The 21,959-nt window shown below is 44.1% G+C and overlaps 1 protein-coding gene across 2 annotated transcripts in view; it reads left to right on the top strand.

The window, feature by feature from the left end:
• Positions 1–21,959, top strand: part of DENND2B (DENN domain containing 2B) — a 107,665-nt gene that overhangs the window by 54,812 nt on the left and 30,894 nt on the right. For both annotated transcript variants that reach the window (XM_075280966.1, XM_075280967.1), the window contains 3 exons: positions 2,810–2,914; positions 15,792–16,976; positions 17,424–17,560. In XM_075280966.1, the coding sequence (XP_075137067.1) occupies positions 2,835–2,914; positions 15,792–16,976; positions 17,424–17,560 (1,402 nt within the window). In that variant the 5' untranslated portion in view covers positions 2,810–2,834. The remainder of the gene's footprint in view (positions 1–2,809; positions 2,915–15,791; positions 16,977–17,423; positions 17,561–21,959) is intronic.

Genomic DNA, 21,959 nt, shown 5'->3' with positions numbered 1-21,959 from the left:
GGCGTGGATTCATTGTCGGCCATTCCACGTCCAGCTGTTAATATTTATAGCATTATGCAGGAATATAACATGTCTATTTATGGGAGTCATAAATGTAATGTCGGAGGCCGCCTCGGGGTCCCCTCCCCCCACACTCTCCATACTCGTGGGGAGTCACATGACGTCTCACTGTGGTCTGGAGCACGGGCGGTTTTATTTATAAATCTTGTCTGTAAGTCATGAAACAATGAAATGATATTACTGGCCGTAAACGCCGCGTCAATAAATAAATGTGCCCTATTTATAACTCGCACTTCTCAACACCGCGGACCCCTCCCCACTGGAGCGGCTCTTGGATGAACCCCAGACACTTGTCATGGAGCCGCATCTTCATGGACTGAGGAAGGTGATGAGATCTTCCGCGTACATCACAAGCTCAGCGAGGGATCTTATGGCTCGTCTTCAGGAAATCTTCTCAAGACTAAGGCCCCACGTGGTGGATGAGCGGATTTTTTGATTTTTGTTGTTGTTGAAGATATTGCTGTATATAGAAAAATCTGCAACAAAAAAGCTGCTTTTCCACAACGTGGGGCCTCAGCCTTAAGGAGCGGATGAAATCTGTCATCATGGAGGCTTATAGTGCATGTAGAACCCTATAAATGAATGTAAGCGGGTCTCATGTCAACCCTTAGGACTGAGGGACAAAGGGGTCTGCAGGGGTACAGAGGGGTGTGGACAGGTCAGAGTGGCCTGATGGGGATACAGAGGGGTCTGGACAAGTTAGAGCATTTTGAAGGGGCCCAGAGAGGTCTGAAGGGGTACAGAGGGGTCTGAAGGGGTACAGAGGGGTCTGGAAGGGTTACAGTGGTCTAAAGGGGTCTGGACGGATTAGAGTGGTCTGAAGGGGTACAGAGGGGTCTGGACGGGTTAGAGTGGTCTGAAGGGGTACAGAGGGGTCTGGACGGGTTAGAGTGGTCTGAAGGGATACAGAGGGGTCTGGACGGGTTAGAGTGGTCTAGAGAGGCTGGATGGATTTGAGTGGTCTGAAGGAGTACAGAGGGGTCTGGACGGGTTAGAGGGGTCTGGATGGATTTGAGTGATCTTTAGGGGTACAGAGGGTCTTGGCAGGGTATAGTGGTCTGAAGGGGTACAGAGGGGTCTGGATGGGTTAGAGTGGTCTTTAGGGGTACAGAGGGGTCTTGGCAGGGTAGATGGTTATGAAGGGGTACAGAGTGGGATGGACACGTCAGAATGGTCTGAAGGGGGACAGAGGAATCAGGGTAGTGTAGAGTGGTCTGGAGGGCTACAGAGTGGTCTAGTAGTGGTCCGGTCTCTTGTCCTCCCCATACAGACCACATATACATACACCTGTAAACCAAGCATACATGGGCACAGTCAGCTGAACAAGCCTGATTCGGCCAGCAGCTATCTAAGCTGTACTGTCACCTTTACTCCAGTCACACCCAGAGCTGCTCAGAGTTATAGTTTCCTGTTAATTCTTGGCCTGTTTTACTGCCCCCTGGCAGTTCATTATCGGTGTAGATGAAATAGACATTATTTAGGCAAGATCAATACGAAGTAAATGATTTAGTGAACATGTAGCCCGTCCACCCATCACCTGCTTCTATAGGACTACATGTCCCAGCAGACAGCCCTCACAGGTCTCTGCAGGGAAGCATGGCTCCTACTATAATGGATTACACCGCTGTGATTTTCGTGGCTTTGCACAATGTGTTGTGTATTAAGCCGTCAGATATTTCTCTTCCTTCCCTTTGTCCGCTCCAGAACGGCTTTTTGATTTTTGGGATGTAAATAGTTCCCGCGTTCCGTTCTGCTTATCTTTATCTATGAAATATTTCCTAATACTGAATCCCAATCCCCTGCAGAGGTGTTTACATTTTGTCTACTTGCATCCACCACCAGAGGGAGCTCACTGCATACTCTCTATATATTGATCACTGACTGCAGTGAGCTCCCTCTAGTGGTTGCAGGAAGACAATACCTTTACTCATTTCTAGGAGATGTATCAGGAAAGTGGAGCTCTGACCTTAGTCACAATGGATTCTGAACAATACTAACAAGTCACTGAGACATCTAGATATGTGTGTGGGGGGGTTACATCTCAATGGCCCTACCAATTGCTTACATAAAGGGGCACACCACATATTTGCATTGATTTGAATGTTCAATAGTCACATGATACTTAGGAGCCCACCCAACTTTACTCTAGTTCCCTATGGGGTCCCTGTTCTGAATAGGAATCTCCAAATCCATGCAATGACAAATAATCTGTGCAAATCTTCAAACATGCAAAAAAGAGTAAAATCTAATGCCTTTTTCCCATGTGCGCTGCGATACTAACGACACCTAATGGGCAGCATTGAGGAGCTGTGGTGATTCATGTCACATTTCTGTCATCGGAGGGTCCGGCATCTCTGTGACCTTTTCATAGCGGAATTTCCACCATCCTAAAGTTCAGTCCTGATGGTTCCGGCTGTTGTAGGACGGGTTGGAAAGACTAGAAGACTATCCCATTCATCGCCACCACTGCCTCATTGTTACTGGCATATCATGTACAGTCAGTGTGTGCACCACTACTCCCGGTCTATAACCTCATACCTATAGCTCGGGTCATTCAGGCTTTCTAGTCCAGAACTGTAAGGACGGACACACAGGCAAGTAAAGAGTAGAATGGTACGGGGAATGTCGCCATACAACAAACCAAATGGACATACTGTCTGTAATAATGAGAGATGACAACTCAGGAGAATTGCATCAATATCGTGTGATCAGACAAAGCTTCTAATTCCTGCACCTCCTTCTATTCCAGGTACTTAGGTCCAGACAGGGCAGAAATGACCATGACCGCCAACAAAAATGCAGCCATCCCTCAAACTGCTGGTGGATGTAGGATACCGCCGGACACTCTGCAACGGTAAGGACTCTTGGGGTATAGGGCAGTAATACGCTGACGCTTGGGGGTACAGGATAATGACACTGACAATTGGGGTACACATTTATAACACGCTGACACTTGTTTTACGGGATAATAACACGCTGATACTTGGAGGTACAGTACGATGACATACTGACAATTGGGGTACAGAATAATGAGTCTTGTGGTATAGGATGATGACACGCTAAAACTTGTGGGTACAGGACAATGACACAGACACTTGGGGTACAGGACAATGATGCACTGACATTTGGGGTACAGGATAATGACACGCTGACACTTGGGGTGCAGGACAATGATGCACTGACATTTGGGGTACAGGATAATGATACGCTGACACTTGGGGTACAGGACAATGGCAAACTGATACTTGGGGTGCAGGACAATGATGCACTGACACTTGGGGCACCAGATAATGACACACTGACATTTGGGGTACAGGATTATGATGCACTGACACTTGGGGTACAGGACAATGAAACACTAACATTTGGGGTGACACTTGAGTCCTGGTCTTCAGAGCTTACAGTCTAGCAGCTGCAGAGGTGATGGGGCTTTCTCGGTGACCCCCAAGGCTCCTCCTCCACTCTCTGTTCTGGGAGGTCACAGTCGTCCCCCACCTTATTCTGTAATTTGTTCCTTTGCTGCAGTTTCTCCTGAAATATCCGCCGTCTGCTCCACAAAATATTTTCCCTATGAAGGAATTCATGTTAGAACCATCTGATGTGCTGGCGCTCGTCCAGAAAGCGTTCCGCATATTTCACTACATTATATAGGGTATATTAAGGCAGGGGCGGCCATGTCTACTAAGCAGTGCTGCCGGCATGTCTATAATCACAGCTCATGCTGTCTGCATTGTGTGACTCACGGGATGACATGTCACATCTTATGGCTGCTCCTACGTGTGAAGAAGAGGCCTCTGTAGTCCAGAAACATATTGGACCCAACATGTCTGATCCCTGGAGCTGGGCTGTGCTGTGGGTGCTCGCTCTAGCGGCAGGGTTGTGCCAGTCCCTAGTGGCTTTCTTTAGTATTTCCAATGTTTCTTGCTGTATATTTTGGATTTGTTGGCAGCAGATTACAGGCTATAGTATATAACAGTCGGCAGTCTGCAGCTGATACATCAGGACAGATCAGATCGCTGTGTAATGGAGCCGTCCTGCCAAATGCTGTGACGCCCCCAGGTACCATTCATTGTGTCCAGCGTGGGCAAGACATGAATGCCTTATAAGTGTATGTGCCCAATCTATACCAGGATCGGCCACTGTCATAGGCTGGCGCATTTTCAGATTATGAGTAAATCCACCTCTGTATTTTTGATGGGATTATCAGGAATTACATTCTGCAGAAGTTCCAGGACTAATCTCCACCCCGGGGGTGATTTTGTGCACATTCCCACCATTATCCTCCATGTCACCCCCCACTCCTCACCCTCAGGTGAGAGCGTGCTCATAGGCGCAGTCACTGAAGCCGTCACCTCTTGTTCTGTAATATGGGAACCGGCTGAATCACCTTATGTAAATGTGCACGGCTCATGGCCGCAGGGGATGTCGGGTTGTGAAATGCGGTAATCCCATTCATCGTGTTTATCGTGTTTCTGCTTTATATGAGGACAAATTGTCATGTCATCCTCCTCGCCACATAATTATCCATCCTGCAGTGTAATTACCTTTCTCTTCTGTCCTGAGGCTAAGGCATCTAGGAGAGGAGTACTGCTATAATATAAGACATCTAGGAGAGGAGTACTGCTATAATATAAGACATCTAGGAGAGGAGTACTGCTATAATATAAGACATCTAGGAGAGGAGTACTGCTATAATATAAGACATCTAGGAGAGGAGTACTGCTATAATATAAGACATCTAAGAGAGGAGTACTGCTATAATATAAGACATCTAGGAGAGGAGTACTGCTATAATATAAGACATCACAGGAGAGGAGTACTGCTATAATATAAGACATCACAGGAGAGGAGTACTGCTATAATATAAGACATCACAGGAGAGGAGGACTGCTATAATATAAGACATCTAGGAGAGGAGTACTGCTATAATATAAGACATCACAGGAGAGGAGTACTGCTATAATATAAGACATCACAGGAGAGGAGTACTGCTATAATATAAGACATCACAGGAGAGGAGTACTGCTATAATATAAGACATCACAGGAGAGGAGTACTGCTATAATATAAGACATCACAGGAGAGGAGTACTGCTATAATATAAGACATCACAGGAGAGGAGTACTGCTATAATATAAGACATCACAGGAGAGGAGGACTGCTATAATATAAGACATCTAGGAGAGGAGTACTGCTATAATATAAGACATCACAGGAGATGAGTACTGCTATAATATAAGACATCTAGGAGAGGAGTACTGCTATAATATAAGGCATCTGGGAGAGGAGTGCTGCTATAATATAAGACATCTGGGAGAGGAGTACTGCTATAATATAAGACATCTGGGAGAGGAGTACTGCTATAATATAAGACATCACAGGAGAGGAGTACTGCTAGAATATAAGACATCAGGAGAGGAGTACGGCTATAATATAAGACATCACAGGAGAGGAGTACTGCTATAATATAAGACATCTAGGAGAGGAGTACTGCTATAATATAAGACATCACAGGAGATGAGTACTGCTATAATATAAGGCATCTGGGAGAGGAGTGCTGCTATAATATAAGACATCTAGGAGAGGAGTACTGCTAGAATATAAGACATCTAGGAGAGGAGTACTGCTATAATATAAGGCATCTGGGAGAGGAGTACTGCTATAATATAAGGCATCACAGGAGAGGAGTACTGCTATAATATAAGACATCTGGGAGAGGAGTACTGCTATAATATAAGACATCACAGGAGATGAGTACTGCTATAACATAAGACATCTAGGAGAGGAGTACTGCTATAATATAAGACATCTAGGAGAGGAGTACTGCTATAATATAAGACATCTAGGAGAGGAGTACTGCTATAATATAAGACATCAGGAGAGGAGTACGGCTATAATATAAGACATCTAGGAGAAGAGTACTGCTATAATATAAGGCATCTGGGAGAGGAGTACTGCTATAATATAAGACGTCACAGGAGAGGAGTACTGGTATAATATAAGACATCTAGGAGAGGAGTACTGCTATAAGTCATCTAAGAGAGGAGTACTGCTATAATATAAGACATCACAGGAGAGGAGTACTGCTATAATATAAGACATCTGGGAGAGGAGTACTGGTATAATATAAGACATCTAGGAGAGGAGTACTGCTATAATATAAGACATCTAGGAGAGGAGTACTGCTATAATATAAGACATCTAGGAGAGGAGTACTGCTATAATATAAGTCATCTAGGAGAGGAGTACTGCTATAATATAAGACATCACAGGAGAGGAGTACTGCTATAATATAAGACATCTGGGAGAGGAGTACTGCTATAATATAAGACATCTGAGGGGGGTACTGCTATAATATAGGACATCTGAGGGGGGTACTGCTATAATATAGGACATCTGAGGGGGGTACTGCTATAATATAAGGCATCTGGGAGAGGAGTACTGCTATAATATAAGACATCTAGGAGAGGAGTACTGCTATAATATAAGACATCTGGGAGAGGAGTACTGCTATAATATAAGACATCACAGGAGAGGAGTACTGCTATAATATAAGGCATCTGGGAGAGGAGTACTGCTATAATATAAGACATCTAGGAGAGGAGTACGGCTATAATATAAGGCATCTAGGAGAGGAGTACTGCTATAATATAAGACATCACAGGAGAGGAGTACTGCTATAATATAAGACATCTAGGAGAGGAGTACTGCTATAATATAAGGCATCTAGGAGAGGAGTACTGCTATAATATAAGACATCTAGGAGAGGAGTACTGCTATAATATGACATCTAGGAGAGGAGTACTGCTATAATATAAGACATCTGGGAGAGGAGTACTGCTATAATATAAGACATCACAGGAGATGAGTACTGCTATAATATAAGACATCACAGGAGAGGAGTACTGCTATAATATAAGACATCTGTGAGAGGAGTACTGCTATAATATAAGACATCTGGGAGAGGAGTACTGCTAGAATATAAGACATCTAGGAGAGGAGTACTGCTATAATATAAGACATCTAGGAGAGGAGTACTGCTATAATATAAGACATCTGGGAGAGGAGTACTGCTATAATATAAGACATCTGGGAGAGGAGTACTGCTATAATATAAGACATCTGGGAGAGGAGTACTGCTATAATATAAAACATCTGGAAGAGGAGTACTGCTATAATATAAGGCATCTGGGAGAGGAGTACTGCTATAATATAAGACATCACAGGAGAGGAGTACTGCTATAATATAAGACATCTAGGAGAGGAGTACTGCTATAATATAAGACATCACAGGAGAGGAGTACTGCTATAATATAAGACATCTGGGAGAGGAGTACTGCTATAATATAAGACATCTGGGAGAGGAGTACTGCTATAATATAAGACATCTAGGAGAGGAGTACTGCTATAATATAAGACATCTAGGAGAGGAGTACTGCTATAATATAAGACATCTGGGAGAGGAGTACTGCTATAATATAAGACATCTGGGAGAGGAGTACTGCTATAATATAAGACATCTAGGAGAGGAGTACTGCTATAATATAAGACATATAGGAGAGGAGTACTGCTATAATATAAGACATCTGGGAGAGGAGTACTGCTATAATATAAGACATCTGGGAGAGGAGTACTGCTATAATATAAGACATCTGGAAGAGGAGTACTGCTATAATATAAGACATCTGGGAGAGGAGTACTGCTATAATATAAGACATCACAGGAGAGGAGTACTGCTATAATATAAGGCATCTGGGAGAGGAGTTCTGCTATAATATAAGACATCTAGGAGAGGAGTACTGCTATAATATAAGACATCACAGGAGAGGAGTACTGTTATAATATAAGACATCACAGGAGAGGAGTACTGCTATAATATAAGACATCTAGGAGAGGAGTACTGCTATAATATAAGGCATCTAGGAGAGGAGTACTGCTATAATATAAGACATCACAGGAGAGGAGTACTGCTATAATATAAGACATCACAGGAGAGGAGTACTGCTATAATATAAGACATCTAGGAGAGGAGTACTGCTATAATATAAGACATCACAGGAGAGGAGTACTGCTATAATATAAGACATCTGGGAGAGGAGTACTGCTATAATATAAGACATCTAGGAGAGAAGTACTGCTATAATATAAGACATCACAGGAGAGGAGTACTGCTATAATATAAGACATCTGGGAGAGGAGTACTGCTATAATATAAGACATCTGGGAGAGGAGTACTGCTATAATATAAGACATCTAGGAGAGGAGTACTGCTATAATATAAGACATCTAGGAGAGGAGTACTGCTATAATATAAGACATCTGGGAGAGGAGTACTGCTATAATATAAGACATCTGGGAGAGGAGTACTGCTATAATATAAGACATCTAGGAGAGGAGTACTGCTATAATATAAGACATCTGGGAGAGGAGTACTGCTATAATATAAGACATCTGGAAGAGGAGTACTGCTATAATATAAGACATCTGGGAGAGGAGTACTGCTATAATATAAGACATCACAGGAGAGGAGTACTGCTATAATATAAGGCATCTGGGAGAGGAGTTCTGCTATAATATAAGACATCACAGGAGAGGAGTACTGTTATAATATAAGACATCACAGGAGAGGAGTACTGCTATAATATAAGACATCTAGGAGAGGAGTACTGCTATAATATAAGGCATCTAGGAGAGGAGTACTGCTATAATATAAGACATCACAGGAGAGGAGTACTGCTATAATATAAGACATCACAGGAGAGGAGTACTGCTATAATATAAGACATCTAGGAGAGGAGTACTGCTATAATATAAGACATCACAGGAGAGGAGTACTGCTATAATATAAGACATCTGGGAGAGGAGTACTGCTATAATATAAGGCATCTAGGAGAGGAGTACTGCTATAATATAAGACATCTAGGAGAGAAGTACTGCTATAATATAAGACATCTAGGAGAGGAGTACTGCTATAATATAAGACATCTGGGAGAGGAGTACTGCTATAATATAAGACATCTAGGAGAGGAGTACTGCTATAATATAAGACATCACAGGAGAGGAGTACTGCTATAATATAAGACATCACAGGAGAGGAGTACTGCTATAATATAAGACATCACAGGAGAGGAGTACTGCTATAATATAAGACATCACAGGAGAGGAGTACTGCTATAATATAAGACATCTAGGAGAGGAGTACTGCTATAATATAAGACATCACAGGAGAGGAGTACTGCTATAATATAAGACATCTAGGAGAGGAGTACTGCTATAATATAAGGCATCTAGGAGAGGAGTACTGCTATAATATAAGACATCTAGGAGAGGAGTACTGCTATAATATAAGACATCTGGGAGAGGAGTACTGCTATAATATAAGACATCACAGGAGAGGAGTACTGCTATAATATAAGACATCACAGGAGAGGAGTACTGCTATAATATAAGACATCACAGGAGAGGAGTACTGCTATAATATAAGACATCTAGGAGAGGAGTACTGCTATAATATAAGACATCACAGGAGAGGAGTACTGCTATAATATAAGGCATCTAGGAGAGGAGTACTGCTATAATATAAGACATCTAGGAGAGGAGTACTGCTATAATATAAGGCATCTAGGAGAGGAGTACTGCTATAATATAAGGCATCTAGGAGAGGAGTACTGCTATAATATAAGGCATCTAGGAGAGGAGTACTGCTATAATATAAGACATCTAGGAGAGGAGTACTGCTATAATATAAGACATCTAGGAGAGGAGTACTGCTATAATATAAGACATCACAGGAGAGGAGTACTGCTATAATATAAGACATCTAGGAGAGGAGTACTGCTATAATATAAGACATCACAGGAGAGGAGTACTGCTATAATATAAGGCATCTAGGAGAGGAGTACTGCTATAATATAAGACATCTAGGAGAGGAGTACTGGTATAATATAAGACATCACAGGAGAGGAGTACTGCTATAATATAAGACATCTAGGAGAGGAGTACTGGTATAATATAAGACATCACAGGAGAGGAGTACGGCTATAATATAAAACATCTAGGAGAGGAGTACTGCTATAATATAAGACATCTAGGAGAGGAGTACTGCTATAATATAAGGCATCTAGGAGAGGAGTACTGCTATAATATAAGACATCACAGGAGAGGAGTACTGCTATAATATAAGACATCACAGGAGATGAGTACTGCTATAATATAAGACATCTAGGAGAGGAGTACTGCTATAATATAAGACATCTAGGAGAGGAGTACTGCTATAATATAAGACATCTAGGAGAGGAGTACTGCTATAATATAAGACATCTAGGAGAGGAGTACTGCTATAATATAAGGCATCTAGGAGAGGAGTACTGCTATAATATAAGACATCACAACAGCGCTCTTAAAGTGCCCCGAGACCAGAATATCAGAGGGTGGGGCTTATCTGTAATAGGGTGTGGTTTGTAGTATTGAAGGCGGGTTGTGTGTGTGTATCAAAGAGAAACTTAGCTTGTATTGATTTGCACCATTAACTTGAATGGGCTCCTCTCCTGAAATAAACTGTGCTGCTGTGAACTGCTCCTTCCACTATGTAACACTCCATCTGTGACTTCTGCTATAAGATCAGCACACTCCTCTCCTGAACTTCTCTGCGTGACTTGCTCCTTCTAGTCTTAGGATTTTTATACATTTTATGTGTGTGGTTGTCTGTAAATTTTCCTATGGAAAGTCCCTCGCTTTTTCCCCACGCCAGACAGTCACGCTCTGGATGTACAGACAGGGGGCAGTCTGTGTCTTATAATCTCCTGTATAACATCCTGGGCATGTTCAGCCCCCTGTCCTCTCGATGAGTGATGTGTATTATCCTGTACTGTGACATCTCTGTGTGTATTATCCTGTACTGTGACATCACTGTGTGTATTATCCTGTACGGTGACATCACTGTGTGTATTATCCTGTACCGTGACATCACTGTGTGTATTATCCTGTACTGTGACATCTCTGTGTGTATTATCCTGTACTGTGACATCACTGTGTGTATTATCCTGTACTGTGACATCACTGTGTGTATTATCCCTGTACTGTGACATCACTGTGTGTATTATCCCTGTACTGTGACATCACTGTGTGTATTATCCTGTACTGTGACATCACTGTGTGTATTATCCCTGTACTGTGACATCACTGTGTGTATTATCCCTGTACTGTGACATCACTGTGTGTATTATCCTGTACTGTGACATCACTGTGTGTATTATCCCTGTACTGTGACATCACTGTGTGTATTATCCCTGTACTGTGACATCACTGTGTGTATTATCCTGTACTGTGACATCACTGTGTGTATTATCCCTGTACTGTGACATCACTGTGTGTATTATCCCTGTACTGTGACATCACTGTGTGTATTATCCCTGTACTGTGACATCACTGTGTGTATTATCCCTGTACTGTGACATCACTGTGTGTATTATCCTGTACTGTGACATCACTGTGTGTATTATCCCTGTACTGTGACATCACTGTATTATCCCTGTACTGTGACATCACTGTGTGTATTATCCTGTACTGTGACATCGCTGTGTGTATTATCCCTGTACTGTGACATCACTGTGTGTATTATCCCTGTACTGTGACATCACTGTGTGTATTACCCTGTACTGTGACATCACTGTGTGTATTATCTCTGTACTGTGACATCACTGTGTGTATTATCCCTGTACTGTGACATCACTGTGTGTATTATCCTGTACTGTGACATCGCTGTGTGTATTATCCCTGTACTGTGACATCACTGTGTGTATTATCCCTGTACTGTGACATCACTGTGTGTATTATCCCTGTACTGTGACATCACTGTGTGTATTATCCCTGTACTGTGACATCACTGTATTATCCCTGTACTGTGACATCACTGTGTGTATTATCCTGTACTGTGACATCACTGTGTGTATTATCCCTGTACTGTGACATCACTGTGTGTATTATCCCTGTATAATATAATATTTGGTGACATTATTATCAGTACTGCACTTCTTATACCACCAGCAGGGGTTAATCTCACACTTGAGCAGACTAATCCGCCCTTTGGCATTCTGGGTACTTCCCGGCTGTGAGATCTCAGGTGAGCTGGACGTAGGGCACACCTATAGGTACAGGCGCAGGGAATACACCAAGTGACTCTGCTGGATTTGGGCTGCACCTGCAGGAGGTTTGGATGACCCCATATTCCCAGGGCTGCTATATCCTGAAGGTGATGACCGCTCTCTATATGGTTAGTGCTCAGTCACACAGGTATATGGGTGCGGCTGCAGGATATGGTCAGGTGGGGCAAGGGATATATGGGGCATGAAGTCCCCGGTGTTTATCATCTGTCTCTGGGAAACCTGGGTGACAGTGACATGGCAGCCATTACTGCTACAGGGACAGTCACCCAGCTGTCTCAGAATGAATTGCAGTTCTCTGTAGCAGTGTTGAAGGCAGATGTCTCCTTATTATTGGGGATCTTTATTGATTTAGGGAGAACTCCTAGCTGTGTAATGCTACGCCGTATATATATTCTGCAGGCTGTTACGAGGGTTGCCACCCAGCTTGCCTCAGACCCTACTTTCTTGAGTTATATCCCCCCTCTAATGTCATCACTGTAGATTGTTTTGTTTTTATGAACCAGTAAAATAAAAATGAGTAGATGGAGGTAGAAAGGAAGAGATATAAGAGCTGCTGTGGGGCCCCACAACTAAGGGGCCCAGTCTGATTATACGTAAGATGTAGTGAGTGATGACTCAGGAAGATGTAATATGTATCCTTACTTTGTTACATTACTTTCAGTATTAATTTCCTACTGTTAATTTACTGTCTGTATTATCCCTGTACTGTCACATCACTGTGTGTATTATCTCTGTTCTGTGACATCACTGTGTGTATTATCCTGTACTGTGACATCACTGTGTATTATCTCTGTTCTGTGACATCACTGTGTGTATTATCCCTGTACTGTGACATCACTGTGTGTATTATCTCTGTGCTGTGACATCACTGTGTGTATTATCCTGTACTGTGACATCACTGTGTGTATTATCTCTGTACTGTGACATCACTGTGTGTATTATCCCTGTACTGTGACATCACTGTGTGTATTATCCCTGTACTGTGACATCACTGTGTGTATTATCTCTAACCTTCCCTTACTGGGTGTTATCGGTGAAGGTTTTGCTCTGGGACTGTCCGGTTACTTGTCACATTCTGCACAATGAATCACTAGCTGGGGATATCTTGTGGGATGTTGGGATCTGCTTTTATCTCTGTATTATTTCTAGTAATTCCTGTATATGTTTGCACAGACCTGCACACTGTAGCATTGCTTCCTCTGTGGTGTGTGGAGGCATTTACACAATTGTCACATTACAATTATTGCTGTATAGAAGGTTCCTGCTCCTCGAGAATAAAGCCGGGACACTTTTTCTTTACTTTGTATCTTCTGGATGTAAACAAGTCGAACACAGAACTTTCCAAGGATTTAGCTGCATTTACATAACTGACATACACGCAGATGTCCCCTGCTGTCCTGACTAGAAGCGCCGTCCGCCATATTGTCAGCAGTGACATTGCAGGGCTCTGCTTCAGCCCGTATTGCTGCGCTGTGATCGGCACAGTCACCGGCGTCTCCCTTTGGCGTCCACTCAAAATCAACAGTTCCAAGTAGACAACTGTAAAGGAATAATATGAGAGCCTGAGATTTGTTTGCCGAGCTGCAGAGGCCGTTCACTTGTGTTTAGAGAATGGGGATTACTGCGCTCGACCCTGACGTCATTGCAGGGAGAGTTCGAGCAGCGGACAATGGTGCAACTCCGCTCAAATCCTGCTGTGAATGCGACACATTGTGAAACCCTAGATACATGCGTGTTATTAGCAGTAAGGCTGCATTCACACCTGCATCATTTCATCTGGTCTTTTGTTCCATCCTAGATGGATTCATTCTTCCATCGGTAATTATGAGGTCTGTCGGGTCTCCGTTGTCTTCTCCCTTTACATTTCCCGGACACAGACTTGTGTTCTCAGAACTTTTTCGTCTGCGAGCTCCGGCTATGTTCACATTTCCATGCATGGCTTTTCCATCTGCTGGTTTCAGTTTTAAAATGACGAATACCTGATGGCCCCCATTATAGGTAATTGGATCTGTCAGGCTCTGTTTGTTAGCAGTCTGCCTATGCAGTGTTATAGCTCTCCGATGGACCAGAACAATGGACATTAAGGTTGAACTCTACATCTGCGTTGGAGTCTCCGCTCTGCAGATTCCAACTAAAATCATCGGAGATAAAAATCCTGCAAGTCCTATAACCTGGCGGACCCTATTACAGTCTGTGGGGTCCACGGGTCTCCGTCTTTAGGGTCCCCATGCAGACCCAAATGCTCATGTCTGTCAGGGGATCAGACAGACGTAGCCTAATCCCATATTTGACAGCGATCAGGTATCGTAAACTGACAAAGGCCTAAAACACAAAGTATAATCCCCAGCAGAAACAGATAAATATCTATTGTATGACATCATCGGTCCAGTGATCCGTGGTGGAGCTCCTGGGTCGGGGTCTCCTTGCTTTGCTCTGGGTGTCCCCCCTCTGAGTTCATCGGTAAAGCAGACATGGGGCGTAGTTCTTTTAGTCTTTACCATATTAGTCTGGGTCCTTCCAGGATATTGTCAGCGGCGGACAGATCCACCGCCTCCAGTCTGGCACACGCTCAGGAAGATGTCACTGCCCGTCTCCTGACACCCCATCAATCCATGCCCTGAGCTGTGCGTGGCCGCCCCTTGTCTGTGACTGTTTGTCAGGGTGATGTGTGTTGGGATCTAAGTACCTGAGAACTTCGAGATCTCTGCACCAAGGCTTTTTATGGCGTTGATGAGGAGTCTCGGTATCTCATGAATGGGTCTGGTGATGCAGCCGTCTGACCATGTGCATGGAAATCACCACATATACACATGGCTGACGCTGTTCACACCACGCTGGACGCAGATATTGTTTCATATGGTGATTTAGGTCTGCATAAACAGACAGACATGAGAGTATGGGGTTATGTCATCAGGATATCTCAGTAGTGCAGCCTCAGGCTTCAGAACTACTTTACACTTGTTATATTGTTCTCCTGGTGTTCGTGAGGCCTTAATTTGCTGTGCACACTTTATTTTTGAGGTTTTTGACAATTTTTGCTTTGCATTTCACAAGGGGGCCATGGCTTAGCGGGAAAGAACATGGGTTCAGGCGCCTTCAGATGGCGCACACGGTTGTGTACATGGGGCTTAAAGTTAGATTTCTCTGCAGTCCTCCCTTATCTAACAACCTTTCATAGGGTGAAATCCACAGGTAAAGCCCACGGTTATTTTTGGCATGTTGTAGGTTCACGTCACTTTTCGCTAGAGATTTTAGTTGCTGCAAGTAAACGGGATTGGTTATACTCGCACCCCCTGCGTTGCTACTGTACATAGCAAGGGGTTAGCCTTCACAAGGTACGATCTAAGGCCCCTTGCACACGACCGTTGGCTAGGTCATTGTGCTAAGGGTAGGTTCACACAGGGTTTTTTGGTCAGGATTTTGAGGCCTGGTGGAAAATTCACATTGCGGCCCCTCATCTGCTCCCTGACTATGACCCCTTCCTGCACCAACATCCAATACTGCATTGGTCACATTTCTGCAGCTGCAATGAATATCGGGCTCATGTTTGTGTTTTCCTTTCTCTAGGTCTCAGTCGGTGTCTCCTCCACCGGTCTTGTCTCCGATCAGGACCCCGTCCTATCCTCTCAGTGACAGCGAGGAGGTCTGCAGAGCCAGCAGGTTCCCCAACATATCCAACAACAACAAGCTGGTCATCAAAGACTGGACCCTGAGAGGCTCAAACGTAAGAGACCCCCGCCTGCGATCTCCAGGGGCCGATACCTCCAACCACTTGTCCAAATCGGTCAGCGTCGCTTGTCTGGATAAAAGACTTTCCGTATTTAAAGGCCCAAACCAGAAAGAAAATGTCCTGGAGGCCAAGGATGGTGATGTGATAGGCAACTGCCAGATCAACCGGAGCACCCTGTCCCTGGGGTCTGCCGCAAATCAGCGCAACCGACCGCACAACAGAACTGCTGTCCGCTCACAGGTGCTAGACATTCGGCGTAAAATTTCAGAATGGGAGTGCAGAGGAGAAGCGTCTCCACGTCTCAGCCTCTTTGTGGACAGAGGAGACCAGGGTGACCGCTCCACCAGTGAAGGATGCCCCAGCATGCTGGCGTCGCCATGCAGTGAAAAGACGTTTGACTTTAAAGGATACCGGAGAATGAGCAGAACATTTTCTGAGTGTTCTTACCCGGAGACAGAGGAGGAGGAGACGACGGCGTCAGAGCGAGACTCTCTGCATCGGTATGAAAGGCGGCCGAGTAGAACAGAACCCGCCAATGCTTTTGTAAGGGGGCCCAGGAAAGAGTCTTCTGCGGTGCTGAACCGGATCCAGAAGATCGAGCAGGCGCTAAAGGAGAACCCGGGTATGGGTCTGCCGCAGCTGCCCAGCAGTTGTTTCAGTGTTGACCTTGGGAGAAAACGCTCCATAACTTCAGGTACTCTGGAGAGTCCCAGCGACAAATCCGGGAATGTAAATACAATAAATGAACAGGAGCAAAATAATGAGAAAAATGCAAAAGCAAAACAAGGAACTACTGCAAACTCAAGTAGTCCAACTGCGGCCCCCGAGAGCCCCGCAGCTGACGTGAACCCTGTCCCCAAACCCAAAAGGACATTTGAGTATGAAGCTGACAAAAGCCACAGGAACAACCCCAATAATCTACCTCCTCCCTCATCCCCTGTGTCCCCACCTCCGCTCCCTTCAACGCCGGCACCCCCTGTCACCAGGAGGCCCAAGAAAGATCACCGCAGATCTCAGGGCAGGTACAGTATATGAACTTATTATATAGAGGCAATACCCAGGGTATATCAGCAGGGTCCATATCAGAATATACAAGAAGATGTATAACTAATACCCGCTATACCTATATAATTATATACAGGAGATACCCAGGTTATACCGGCTGTACATATAGAATTATATACAGGAGATACCCAGGTTATACCGGCTGCACATACAGAATTATATATAGTATATACCCAGGTTATACCGGCTGTACATATATAATTATATACAGGAGATACCCAGGTTATACCAGCTGTACATATATATTATTATACAGGAGATACCCGGGTTATACCAGCTGTACATATAGAATTATATACAGTATATACCCAGGTTATAGCAGCATAAAGTCTATCCCCTGTTCAGATTATGTATTTTTATGTAGGCCTTTCCTCTTGATCTCTGACCCTTCTTCTCTCTTTCAGAAATTCTCTGGAGTTTGAAGACACCTCCAGTGTCCAGTCCTTGGGTTCCCCCTCGCCGGTAGAGAATGGTACTGAGAAGAAGCGTCGCTCTGGTTCTAAAAGCACTTTAGAAGAGAATGCCTACGAAGACATTGTAGGTAAGAATATGATGTTTCTGTATAAACTGTATAAGGAGCACTGGGGTTATCACTCAGCTTTCCTAGGTTCCTGAACAGCAGGTTTGTTCATGAAATCATTGATATACACATGAGGTATGCAACTGAGAAATTTCCAAACTGAGAAAGTAAGTTTGGAAAGTTGGTTGACACCTCGTGGGAGCTGTAACCGCAGTTATATAAGTCATCACCCAACTTTCCCAGATACAGATTTAAATGAATAGAGATTTTATGAATTTTTGTCATCAGCCTATGAGATTTCAAGTTTTGGGGATAGCCTAGCCAATGGCGTCAATTCTCAGCCTTCGCCAAACATGGAGTGAGTGCGAGTTCATTAGTCATAAGTTACACGGAAAGCTCAGCGGAGGCCGATATTGGAAACACATTGTCTGCTGAGCAGTCGTCTATGAGGAATAATCCATGGCCGCGCTCCAGAATGTATTTATATAAAGCAGGGAAGAAAGAGAGATCCATCTCCGGGCTGAGCGCGGCGCCATGACCTCTGGACGGTCCTCGTGTTTGTTCTCCCTGTGGACAGGATGAGCCCTCCTCTGTCTCACTGATCACTATCTCCCTCTCCTGTGATCAGCTCAGAGGTATCAGTCTGAAAGGGGTTTGACTCCCCCTCCTCCTAAAATATGAGACTGAAAGTTTTGCTTTTATTACAGTTCAGCTAAAATCAGACAGATCTTAGAAGGAACATTGTTGTAAGGGAACAAAAGAAGCAGATCTATAGACGTACCATACAGATCATTATAGATGTCTACTATGCCATGGAGCCACAGCAGGACCAGACCCACCGAAATCCATGTGAAATCTGTTGTTGCACTCACTATTATTTAAACTGTATTGATCCTGTATTATACTCCAGAGCTGCGCTCACTATTCTGCTGGTGCAGTCACTGTGTACATACATTACTTATCCTGTATTATACTCCAGAGCTGCGCTCACTATTCTGCTGGTACAGTCACTGTGTACATACATTACATTACTTATCCTGTATTATACTCCAGAGCTGCGCTCACTATTCTGCTGGTGCAGTCACTGTGTACATACATTACTTATCCTGTATTATACTCCAGAGCTGCGCTCACTATTCTGCTGGTACAGTCACTGTGTACATATATTACATTACTTATCCTGTATTATACCCCAGAGCTGCGCTCACTATTCTGCTGGTACAGTCACTGTGTACATACATTACATTACTTATCCTGTATTATACCCCAGAGCTGTGCTCACTATTCTGCTGGTGCAGTCACTGTGTATATACATTACATTACTTATCCTGTATTATACCCCAGAGCTGCGCTCACTATTCTGCTGGTACAGTCACTGTGTACATACATTACATTACTTATCCTGTATTATACTCCAGAGCTGCGCTCACTATTCTGCTGGTGCAGTCACTGTGTACGTACATTACATTACTTATCCTGTATTATACTCCAGAGCTGCGCTCACTATTCTGCTTGTGCAGTCACTGTGTACATACATTACTTATCCTGTATTATACTCCAGAGCTGCGCTCACTATTCTGCTGGTGCAGTCACTGTGTACATACATTACATTACTTATCCTGTATTATACTCCAGAGCTGCGCTCACTATTCTGCTGGTACAGTCACTGTGTACATACATTACATTACTTATCCTGTATTATACTCCAGAGCTGCGCTCACTATTCTGCTTGTGCAGTCACTGTGTACATACATTACTTATCCTGTATTATACTCCAGAGCTGCGCTCACTATTCTGCTGGTGCAGTCACTGTGTACATACATTACATTACTTATCCTGTATTATACTCCAGAGCTGCGCTCACTATTCTGCTGGTACAGTCACTGTGTACATACATTACATTACTTATCCTGTATTATACTCCAGAGCTGCGCTCACTATTCTGCTTGTGCAGTCACTGTGTACATACATTACTTATCCTGTATTATACTCCAGAGCTGCGCTCACTATTCTGCTGGTGCAGTCACTGTGTACATACATTACATTACTTATCCTGTATTATACTCCAGAGCTGCGCTCACTATTCTGCTGGTACAGTCACTGTGTACATACATTACATTACTTATCCTGTATTATACTCCAGAGCTGCGCTCACTACTTTACAGGCTTAGTTTCCCTGCCTGTTCAGGGTCGGTATATACTTTATTCTCCGTATAACCTGTGACTTGTTGATCGGAGATAACGTTCGATTGTGTCTTGTTTTCATCCGAGTTGGCTGTTTCTTGATCTTTGTTTTCTTGTGTATAAATAGAATATAATAAAATGCAGTGGACACTGACACCTATATAGGAAGGACTGACGCTTCTCTTATGTTCAGGAAGTTGGCCATATTTAGGGTTAATATTAGAGTCGGGGGTGCACAGGTGCACGTCTTCCATCTCCAGACATGACTACTCCCCCTGCACAGGTCGGTGACTGAGATTTAGATTGCAGAGCTGATATATTTAATCTATAGCATCCTGCACATCTGCACAAATAAACAGCGCTGAGGTCGTCCGGGGGCTGCTGAGGACACCCATCATCTCACGTATCTCACTCAGCAGAGACCACCGGCCGACTGCACAGACCGGAATCAAACCGCGCTCTACGTGGCGCCATTTACCATTGTGTCAGCAATACTAACAGATGGCACATAAGTCAGAGCTGTACCAGGTTACACTACAACATTACCTTGGCTTACCTGGCACTAATTCTGAGTGACATCATGTACTCTACTCTATTCACATCTAGAGCTGCATTCACTATTCTGCTGTGGAGAGCAGTGGGAGCTCAGGGCTGAGTTTGGGCATGGGAATATTCCAATGTAGAAAAGGAGGCGGATCAGACTACACGTATGTGTCTGTAACCATAGAGACACATACGTCTGCACTAGAGCTGTAGACACAAAACGGTGGAGTCTGAGTCCGGATTATTGGGAAAGTTTATTTTATACCTGACAGAATGAGTGCAATGTCTCCACGCCAACATACATGACCCTTGTGTAGTCAGGAGAGGTGCACACGGTGCCAACGCCGTTCCTGCACGACCTCGGCAGCTGCACCAGGTTAGTTCCCATCCTGCAGGACACACGAGGTGATATCTGTCTGTGTGGGAACAGTCTGTCCTGGGAAACGGGTGGAAGCTCAAAGAAACCAGATCTGTATGTGGGAAGATAATATTGTGCTTGTGCTGCTGGAGCCGGGACCTAGCCAGAAACCTCGCCAGATCCTCAGCGACTGCTGGAGCGTTACAGCAGTATAAAGCATGATGTAACAATGGAACGGAGACTGCAGCTCTGGGGGTGACTGCAGTATAAAGCATGATGTGACTGCAGCTCTGGATATAACTGCAGTATAAAGCATGATGTGACTGCAGCTCTGGATGTGACTGCAGTATAAAGCATGATGTAACAGCAAAACGGAGGCTGCAGCTCTGGGGGTGACTGCAGTATAAAGCATGATGTGACTGCAGCTCTGGATATAACTGCAGTATAAAGCATGATGTGACTGCAGCTCTGGATGTGACTGCAGTATAAAGCATGATGTAACAGCAGAACGGAGGCTGCAGCTCTGGATGTGACTGCAGTGTAAAGCATGATGTGACTGCAGCTCTGAATATAACTGCAGTATAAAGCATGATGTGACTGCAGCTCTGGATGTGACTGCAGTATAAAGCATGATGTAACAGCAGAACGGAGACTGCAGCTCTGGGGGTGACTGCAGTATGAAGCATGATGTGACTGCAGCTCTGGATATAACTGCAGTATAAAGCATGATGTAACAGCAGAAATATGACTGCAGCTCTGGGTGTGACTGCAGTATAAAGCATGATGTGACTGCAGCATAAAGCATGATGTGACTGCAGCTCTGGATATAACTGCAGTATAAAGCATGATGTGACTGCAGCTCTGGATATAACTGCAGTATAAAGCATTATGTGACTGCAGCTCTGGATGTGACTGAAGTATAAAACATGATGTGACTGCAGCTCTGGATGTGACTGCAGTATAAAGCATGATGTGACTGCAGCTCTGGATATAACTGCAGTATAAAGCATGATGTGACTGCAGCTCTGGATGTGACTGCAGTATAAAGCATGATGTGACTGCAGCTCTGGATGTGACTGCAGTATAAAGCATGATGTGACTGCAGCTCTGGATATGACTGCAGTATAAAGCATGATGTGACTGCAGCTCTGGATGTGACTGCAGTATAAAGCATGATGTGACTGCTGCTCTGGATGTGACTGCAGTATAAAGCATGATGTGACTGCAGCTCTGGATGTGACTGCAGTATAAAGCATGATGTGACTGCAGCTCTGGATATGACTGCAGTATAAAGCATGATGTGACTGCAGCTCTGGATGTGACTGCAGTATAAAG

The sequence above is a fragment of the Leptodactylus fuscus genome, chromosome 7 (genome assembly GCF_031893055.1).
Source record: "Leptodactylus fuscus isolate aLepFus1 chromosome 7, aLepFus1.hap2, whole genome shotgun sequence".
In the NCBI taxonomy this organism is placed as follows: domain Eukaryota; kingdom Metazoa; phylum Chordata; class Amphibia; order Anura; family Leptodactylidae; genus Leptodactylus; species Leptodactylus fuscus.
This window is presented reverse-complemented; position numbering and strand designations above follow the sequence as displayed.